This window comes from Nomia melanderi, chromosome 13 (assembly GCF_051020985.1).
Source record: "Nomia melanderi isolate GNS246 chromosome 13, iyNomMela1, whole genome shotgun sequence".
Classification (NCBI taxonomy): domain Eukaryota; kingdom Metazoa; phylum Arthropoda; class Insecta; order Hymenoptera; family Halictidae; genus Nomia; species Nomia melanderi.
The window spans coordinates 5,978,474-5,988,490 of NC_135011.1; the positions used below are offsets into that span (position 1 = coordinate 5,978,474).

The window sequence follows — 10,017 nt, forward strand, 5'->3', positions numbered from 1 at the left end:
TCCGCGATTAAACTCTCAAACTATGAAACATTATTATTGCCATGATAATCATTTCTACGAAACGAACGAGGGACAATCGTTGCAAAATTAATCAGGGGACCAATTATAAAATAACCTTCTGCAGATAATTACCGGTTAACAGGATCAATTCCATAAAATATTCATTATTGGGAACAAGAGAATGGTAATGATGTGTTTAATATGCGATCCATGACTACGACATATACGAAATCGTAAGAAAATTCCATTTTAAATTCAAAAACAACTTGAGAGCCGTAAAAAAACGTGCATAAAATTGAAACAGCTACTGCAGTGTCAAGAACTTCGACCAATATTTTTCGATTTCCGTGGAAATTCAGCACCTTCCGGGCAATATCTCCTAATCGGTCTCTTTATCGCGGCCGAGATAGATCTGAGCGATAAAAGGATCCCTCATTTCTGTATCCTGTCGAAGAGTAAAAGGGCAGCGGTCGTTCAGAAAGGTTTGCCAGTACTAAAGCCAAAATGAAAATCGTAAATACTTTTGCCCCCGTGGCTAACACGAGGCGACGATCGTTAAATTTCAGTTTACGAGATATCGCGTTACGTTTTCGACGTAAAACGATTCCTCGGCGCTGCCTTTTTTCCTTTACCCTTTGTAATCCAGACACCGTCTCTTCTTTCCTATTCGTTTATTCATTTATTTCACTCCTCGCGGATCAAAGTATTACACTTAATTAAAACAGATTGAGATTTAATTAGAAATTAGTTACATCCTTCGTTTTTACTCTGATTCACTTCAAAGTACGACTTTATACAATAATTAATAATTGGAGAGTTTTCGTAGAAAAGATAATTAGTGTCGAACATTGAATTTTGTAGACGAAAGGGGAAAGTTAATTAATGTTATGTTGAATGTACGGTATTGTTATTTTATGTGACGTTATCTGGAAATATTGTCAGTATTATTAGTGGCTTACGAAAAGGAAACTTGTACTGAAATTATTTAGTACAAGATAGGAAAAAACTTCTCCAATTTTGGTATTTCTAGTGTTTTTTAGAAGAAAGATCTTCAGCTGTGGAATATTTTCGACGTTTCGAATGAGATAGAAATGAATATAAAAATTGCATGTTTTCGTGTGTCTTTTAAAATGTTTAAGGCGTTTTTACACCGTATTTTATAGTGACAAGGTGTTGTTAGGCGTCTTCGATCTTCTTCCTGTGTCTTTATATGTGGGACAATAGCAAAGTATACGTTCCATTGTGATGTAGATGCTGTAACGGTTGTAGGGTACTGATTCCTGCTTTCTTTTATGGGATGAGAATTCGTGATGCTCGCGTGCCCTATCCTGAATCTAATAACTTTCGCTCGCTCTTTTCTTGTAATGCGCGTGCATACCTCTTACTTTACGCGAAAATGTGTTTCCCCTATTTCCTTATTTCTCTATTACGACTGGAGCATTTTATGAACTTTCTATAAATCTCGATGAAACTACCCCAATATCGTCACTTTCAGAACTATAATTTTTGATAATATAATGGTTTCACAAAATACCATGAAAACCAATATAGTAGCCATAAATCATAATATACTCTAGAAGCATTGAAAAAATTTATGGAATGTCCCAAGTATTTTAAATAAGGAAAAAATTCGTTAAGTGTTACATCGTGAACATTCAATGTTTATAATATTAGTTTGAAATAATTTACAAAATGCATCTATTGCTGACATTCTTTTTATAAAATAAATACATACTATTACAGATTTCGTGTAATATCTCGTGTATACGGTTTAAATATTGTACGTATCCAAGAGGAAATGAGTTTCTGTTTTCTAAATTCTATTAACGAACAAAAACACTGTTTCTACGGCGCAGGCACAGTCGACCATGCAATTCCCACCCCTTTCTCACGTTCCAGCCCCCGTCACTAGATGCACGGGACAGCCGAAAATTCGGTTATAACCGCCCAACTCGAGACTCATTCGATTAGATCGCGAACTTTAGCGTGGAAATAATTCTATTCATTATGGAGAGACGAAAGTCGATTGTTTCGCAGATCGTCTCAACGACGTTTAACGTTTATCTCGCGGTAATTGACAACGGATAAGATTTTCGGAGCAGATTCCCTTGTTTAACACTTTCAAAATTATAACACGTGCGACAGGAAATTTTGTTGTAGTTTAATGATTCCCATGTTTACATTCATGAAAATCTCACAAAATTAAAATAATTTATTTAATAAAATAAAAACTGACAGATGAAACTTTATTATATTATATATACGACAATTATTTTTATAAGTTTCTGTCATGTATTATTATATATGTGGTTTGCAAATTCTAATGGATTTCAGTATACTAAATATATTACCATAGAAATAAATGACTGGAAGAAGATTCGACTCAATGTGTTAACCTCTTAACAATTAAACAATAATTATATAATTATCATTTGTTATTCAATACACAAACGATTTAAAGGCAACTCATGAAATCTACAATAATTTCTATTCGCGAACTTAGAAACAATATCATATCGTAATTATTTTTATAATATCCCTAGTGGACATGAAAAAAATGTTATAAAATTTCCAAGATCCTTCATTTTCTCAGACAAAATGTTCATACATAACAAATACAATAATCTTACTGTAGTTTCTTCAACTTTGTTAATATATTTAACTCTATAAGTAGTTCTGTAACGAAGCCTACACAGTGCAAAGGGTTCTTTCCATTCAAAATTCAAATAAAATTGATACGATTCAATTTCTCGTATCAACAATCAACACTGTGTATAACAGGAAATAATAAAGAGTCTATAGAGCGTAAAGGGTTAATCCTTTTTCCCCTTAAAATTCATATGAAATTCACACGATTCAATTTCTCGTATCAGCAATCAACACTGTGTATAACAGGAAATAATAAAAGCCTGGATCGCGATATACGCTCGCGCCGTGCCATAAGATAAGGAGTTAAGAGCTTATGTACCATCTTTAACAGAGTGAAACTTCTAACGGAAGAAATAAATTTCCGTTTAATTCCCAGTTTTTTGTATCGTTCGGCGCGAACGCGAATTTCCATAAACTTCCTGTAGTTATTACATTATCGCGATCTTCTGCCCCGCCCGCCTCCCATCACTGCCCTACTTCTACTTTTCTTATTCTTCGCGGTGTTAGCGTCCTACTTCCTGATTTTCTTACTTCTGCCGCAAGAGACGAGAATGTACACACGATCGTGGGCCGCAGAAATGAAACTCGCGAATACACGGTTAAATTGAAATTCTGGCCGGAACACATATTCGGAGAAGTAACTTCTGTTTAGCCGTTGTTCGGCCGAATAGAGGCGAACTATTAACTATCAAATATTTCTCGTCCGACCGGTGGACAACGGAGTCTGACAGTGAATTTCGTTATTCCGATGCAGAGATTTTGTAATGCGTTCTCAATGGAAGTTCGAATTTTATCTTTTCAACTCTGCATTGTAATTTAACACTGGAACTATCAAATGGGTCAAATTGGCCCGGGTCGGATTGTTTTTTTTTCTCAATTATTAAAAAGATAACAGTATTCTTAGAGTTCCTATAGACAAATTTGGAAATGTCTATTTGACTGCTCGGTTGTATTGTTAAGCTGAAACTCGGAGAGATAATTAACTCGTGCTGCAATGTTTTAACACTGCCAGGCGATCTTTAATATTATCAAAGTTAATATTAGTTTCATTTTCATAATAATTTGCTTAACTACTTGGAGAATTGAAATTCAGCGAAGTGTTTATATTTAAATGTACCTTAGTTTCTACGTTAGCCATGTAAACCGACTTCGTTTGTTATTATTCGTTGTTATATATATTACTATTAAACAACAAATGAAGTCGACATATAATAATACTATTAATAATAATATACATAACCACACAACTTTATAAATCAATATTCCACCCTTCAAACTTCCAACAAACCTCCCAGCAAAAACCACAAAAACACAATGCAAACACAAACGCTTTAAAAATGAAATTTTATAAAATCTAATAAATAACAATAAACCTTTTTCCCGTACAATGAAAAGAAAAACACGTTGATAATCTTATTTCCAGTCCACCCTCCATCAAATTAAAGAAAAACCAGTATTTCTTTGGAACCTCTTAACGAGCACATTTTCTTATTTTCGCTCGTCGAAGGTATCGCGTAACTTCGACCCCAATCTCAGCCGAGACCAATCCTAATTAATTCGATTTCTCCGGATGCCAGTCGAACCGTGAGAAAACGGGAAGCGGCTGCCCGTTCGCGTTCGAGGCGGAAAAATCCGTGTAACAGGGGCACCGATGTTTGTTCCATTAAGGGTGAACACCGCCTAGAGACATCCTAAATATAATTAACTTCAGGAATTTTTCTGTTAATAACTCTTAAGGGGAAGCTTCTGATTTCTTCTGGCTGTGTAACCGTTACCTTTTGCTTTATATAGATATTTTTTCTACGCCAACATTTTACAAAATGGCGCAGTTATTCGCTATCTTCGAAACCCCTTTTCGTAAAACGTCCGTTATCGGTCGACTCGATTGAAAACAATCCGAAGACGTTTTTATAAATTTACAAACAGAAATATATTATTTAAAATGTCACCAACGGATTTCTCGATATCTTGATTACTTAATTTTTTATAAACATTCGAAGCTAATTTTTTAGAATAAGAACAGGTTTCTGGGCTTCAAATGTTTACCATTTCTGTAATAATGAAAATTTCGAAAAATCCTTTTGCTACATTTTAAATAATATATTTCTGTTTATAAGCCTACAAAAATTTTCGTCTTCGGATGTTTCAGTTATTTTTAATCGACCAAGAATGAATGTTTTATGAGAAAGAGTTCCGAAGCTCTCGAGTATCTACGCCATTTTGAAATTTCGGCTTGGAAAAGATATAAATATAAAGCAGTGGTTATACGCCCAGAAAAAATCATTTTTCACTTAACAGTTACTAACACGTTGACTGCACGAGAACTTCGAACGTGTTGTATAACAATATTCCTCATAACAAACGCAAATAATGTTAGAAATAATTATTAATTACTTTGTATCAGTACTCGTATTACACTATCACCCTATCCGTGTTACTAAATATTCTTATCCAACATCAGTTTTCTTATTGTCATTGCATTTAACCAGTTTGGAAGCTCTACTCACCGATGACCACCGTGGCAGTCAACGCGTTAACAGAAACAATTCCTAAAGTTTGCCCATCATCTCTTAACACTAACGATACCGGCACTTTTCCTGTAACTAGTCAAACAACTGGCTGTAAAATAAAGATGAACAAGTCATATGATAAATATTTCGTAGTGAAAACAGAAACAAAAGAAAACGCAAGAATTGAAAAACTGAGTAACGGGGACAATATAAGAATTGATATTAAAATTACACGTACGAAAGAAGAAACCTAGAATTTTAAATCCGATCATTTCACCGGTTCCTCGGTACGGTTGGTGTTAAGGTTTTACGCGAAGCAGTGACTTCGAATGGCTCGTAAACCGATCCCTCGGGGCATTCGCCAGTCAAACATCGGCGTTCTGCAAGGATTCGCCGCGCCCGGGCCAGTAAAACGACGGACAATGAATCGCGCTAATTGGAAGCGCCGCGATACTCGATTAAAAACCTCTTTCTCGAACGGCCGCTCGTCAAGCGGTTCGAGATCGGCCCCGGGAAATTCGTTTTTCTTTCGTTTCTTTCAATGTTCCCGGGGAACGGATATAATAAAGTTCCCGTGAATGCGGGGAAACGCGGAGAACACTCGACTCCGATCGTGAATCACTGAAAGGAAAGAATGCACCGGAGGAACGCTGGTAATCAAGATTTAGTTTAAGAATTGACACGTACACTGGATCACTTTTCTGTCTTAGTTTCTCGTCGACAAAATTCACGATAAGGAGGCAGGACGTCTGCGGGGCGTGCGGGATGGAGGGAGCGCGCGATGCACCATGTGTTTCCGAAGTGCGGAGCGGTGTACCGGGTGTTCAGGAAGTGTACCGATGTGGGAGAAGGACGAAAAGGAGAAGTAAGAATAAGTAAATAATTTAAAACAAGATCGCTGAGAATAAAATAATTGGTTACGCCGTTGGTTATTGGTGAGAATCGATTTTCTTCGGTTTCTGCATATGTTCATTATAGTATTCAAGTGAAACTATTCATTTTCTATATTGTTTTGGATAATTAACGCTTTTGAGATATGAATAATTGCGAAATAAGAAAAGTGTAACTTGTCATTTTGAAGGGTTGTATAGTGTTAAAGATGTTTAATCGAAACTGGTCGTGTTTATTATAATTGTTTGCTAACAATTCAGGAACGTAGGTGATCAATGATCTTTATGGGAATTAAAAACTTAATTGCTTATTATTAAATGAGTTTTGAATGTGTGGATAGAAGAGATGTTTCATATAAATAGAAAATAAAGTAGCTTTTGAATTTGTAAGTTAGTGCAGTTGTATTATAAATAATTTGAACTGATTACATTGTAATCTTTTGAATAGGTTTATAATAGATAGATTAGAGTTTTTTGGGTAGATTTAAGAGTCGATAGAAGATTCGATAATCGGCAATCTCGTAGGATAGGGGAATATAGATTCTAGCAGAAATGTGAACAGAAACTCGCTTGAGATTTCGGTCCAGCGACCAACAAAGAGTATCGCGGTACCGAGGAATCGGCATCTCGATTCTACAAAGCATCCTTCTAAATTATTCTTCATGGATCAAACATGGTGATTTCTAAAAATGTCAAAGGGTAACGGTCTCCAGGGTGAAATGTCAAAGATTCGGTGACAAATCTGGATTGTCTCTTTTCTCCACTGACGAATAGGTCAGAATAAATTAATCTAAATCATACGATAAGGATGATGTATTCTAAATCTTGTATCAACTATTAATAGTGCAAAATAAACGATCGTTTCAGTGAAAAAATTGTAATTCAGCTGAATCGTAATCCTTTAGTGAACTTGAATTTGTAAGAATGTTATTTGAACAAATACTGAAACATTAACTATATTCTTTCTGTCAAGAATTTTTCCTGAATTCTCTTATCTGCGATGATACAAGTCAATTTTCCAAGGATCACTTAAGATACTCTAAGAAATCTATAGAAATCGTTTCGACAACGAATTTCCAAAAGTTGACGTCAAATATATCTTCTCAGAAAGTATTTCAATGTATACATTCAACAAAACAGAAAGTTAAAGTGAATTTTATTGCGTTTCGAATCAGAATCTTTGCTATAAACACAAATCACCGAACCAATTGTCGACTACTGACGAATAATATAGATCACTGCGTATAGAAAGCAGTGTTCGACATTGATCTGAATTTTTCACTTTAATTTTCGACTTCTACCTACGTCAACTGTTATCCACAGTTTCCTAATGTAACTCCCAGGAATCAAAGAAGATCAATCCAGGTCAGCTTTCCGCATTGACATCTGACACACCGGTGCCCTACCTTGTAACGCGTTTTATAGAGTCACTATACTAGTCGGATTCGATAGGAAGTCAGGATTCAAGAAGAATCAATCCAGGAACATCCCCAAAGCTCTGACATTTAACACTCAAGAGTCCTGCCTAGCGACACTCTGCATTTTCGAAGTTTCACTTGTTCCGTCACAATCAAAATTTATTCGAATATCGAAGAGGATACTAAATCCAAGGATATTTTCAATTGCAGGTCCAGAGGAAATATTTTTCTTTATGGTTTCGCGAATCTTATACTTGGAAAGTTTGATGGTGTTTGGATATCATTTCTGTGGAGCATTTAGTACACGGTAACAAAATAAATCTTTTTAACGTTTTGTAAGTGTTAACATAGTATTCACTATATGACCGTTTCAAGCTTTGGTACGAACTATTACATTAGCACTAATTGGTAGTATTATACTGTAACTTAATACTACTTTTGAATATCGAAGAGGCGAGAAGGTTCATAGAAAAATGATTTCGAGAAGATTTGTACCGACGGCGTTCAGTTCAAACAACTTCAATGACAACTGACGCACACTTGGTAGAACGTAAAATCAATTATAATTTAGAAACAAAGTTATAGACTTATATGAATCTTTCTTCTCATTTTCGCCTGCTAAATAGCAACTTTGTTCGGGAATCATAACAGCGAAGGGGTTATATGCGACGAGGAATAAGAAATTGGAGTAGAACTTTCGAATAGAACTTTGGAATGAACCTTTGAAATAGAAATATGGAATAGAAAATTCAAATCGAATTTTAGAATAGAAAATTCGAATAGAACTTTGAAATAGAAAATTCGAATAGAACTTTGAAATAGAAAATTCAAATAGGACTTTGAAATAGAAATTCGAATAGAACTTTGAAATAGAAAATTCAAATAGGACTTCGTAACAGAACATTAGAATAGAACATGAGTAACGTCACTAACAGTAAAGTAAAACGTAAAGCAAGACGTCTCAGTAAAAAATCGGAATAAAACTGCAGAACAGAAAACTTGACATCGACGATGCCCGACAGACATCCTCGATCCAAACCGCGGCACACTGATTGTGCCTGACAGGCACGCTCAGCCCGCTACCCCTGAAAATGCCCAGGGTACCAAGAACAGTGGTAAACGGCGACGAGGACTCACCGATGCAGGCGAAGAGCGCCACGAAGAGAAGCGGCGGGAAAGCTCTCGAGGACGAAAGCATCCTGGTACCGGTCGCGGGGTCGCGTGAAGAGAAGTCCGTCAGTTCGGGCCGAGGATCCTTGGGGTCAGGAGCCGCCCAGAGGGGCGGTACCAAACGTGTCCTGTCCCGCGGAACGAAAACAGTAAAGGTAAAAGGCACTCGGTGCACCGACTGTCGCCCCTTTCGTTCCCCAAGATCAACTCTTTCTCTCTGCCTCTCTCTCTCTCTTGGTGTCTCGCAACCTCTTTCGAAATGCTCGCGGAAAATCCTCCGAGTAACTTGGTAAACAGTGATCACGACAGCGATCACGGGAACTTCGGATCGGTAACTTCTTCACGCTTTCCTCCGAACAAGTGGAACAATCTCCAAAACCGAGTCCTCGCTTTGGATTTTCAATCGTACGCCTCGATCTTCCTGTTTCCTTGTTAAAATCTCGTTGTCGTCTTCCTCGGGGTGATTCGGTGTAGTCTCTTCCTTGTTGTCTTGCCGTTTGAACGTACTTTCTTTCAGTTTTCTCGCTCGACGACGCACAAGGGAATCGAACGGAATCGGACGTTTGATCGGTGGACCACGTAAAGGCGCGTCCTGATACGTACGTCTGGTGCGGCGCCGCCGTCGGACTGAGTTTCTACGTTACGCTGCAGCAGTGGCGACGCGACGCGACGCGCCTAGGCCGCGCCGATCCGAGCCGCGCCGCGCCGCGCCATCCGCGTCGCCGCACGCGCTTATCATCTTCACCTGTGTGCGGGGACGGCCCGTCGCGTCGGCTCTCCTCTTGTATGCGTGCCCACGCCTACGAATTTCGGCGTGGCTGCACCCGTGGCCACCGAGGAATAGCTGACTTACTGTTCGAGTTTCATCTAGACTTGGTTTATAGGGAAATGGCGTACTACTAATGTGGGACACCTGACTTGGGAAGCTCGCCGAAAGGGAAATGCAATTTTTTTTAACGAAACGTAATCGTAACCAGGCAAGACGCTGAGTGCAAAATGGAGGTGAACAAGTTAGATGGTAAATTCTTTTTAGTGGAAACAAATACAAAAGAAAAAGAGTAAGAGAAACACAGAATTTTAAATTCGGTGGTTAACACATGGAGGAATTAACGAGTACATGTATACCGATCGACAAATTTTAATGCCTTTGAACTATGGGGAATGTAAATAAAGTCAAATACATGAAAAAATGGTACTTAACGAATATTTAGGCGATTTGTGAGTAAACTCATTTTCGTTGGGAGAGATGAATGTTTATGGAATTGGAATCCATTTTGTAGTCATCTCGTTCAATGTTTTAATCGGAAAGTAAAGAAAATTGGTTCAAACGTCTATGTAACATCAAAACTTCTTCACTCAACATCCTTCTAATACTTTCAA

General features: G+C 37.4%; 1 protein-coding gene across 2 annotated transcripts in view; it reads right to left on the bottom strand.

The window, feature by feature from the left end:
- LOC116423987 (uncharacterized) overlaps positions 1-9,373 on the bottom strand; it is a 180,833-nt gene extending 171,460 nt beyond the window's left edge. For both annotated transcript variants that reach the window (XR_004234365.2, XM_031969836.2), the window contains exon 1: positions 8,605-9,373. Coding sequence is in view for 1 of the 2 variants with exons in the window: in XM_031969836.2 (XP_031825696.1) it covers positions 8,605-8,665 (61 nt within the window). In the remaining variant the exon portion in view is untranslated. The remainder of the gene's footprint in view (positions 1-8,604) is intronic.
- Positions 9,374-10,017: the final 644 nt, after the last annotated feature.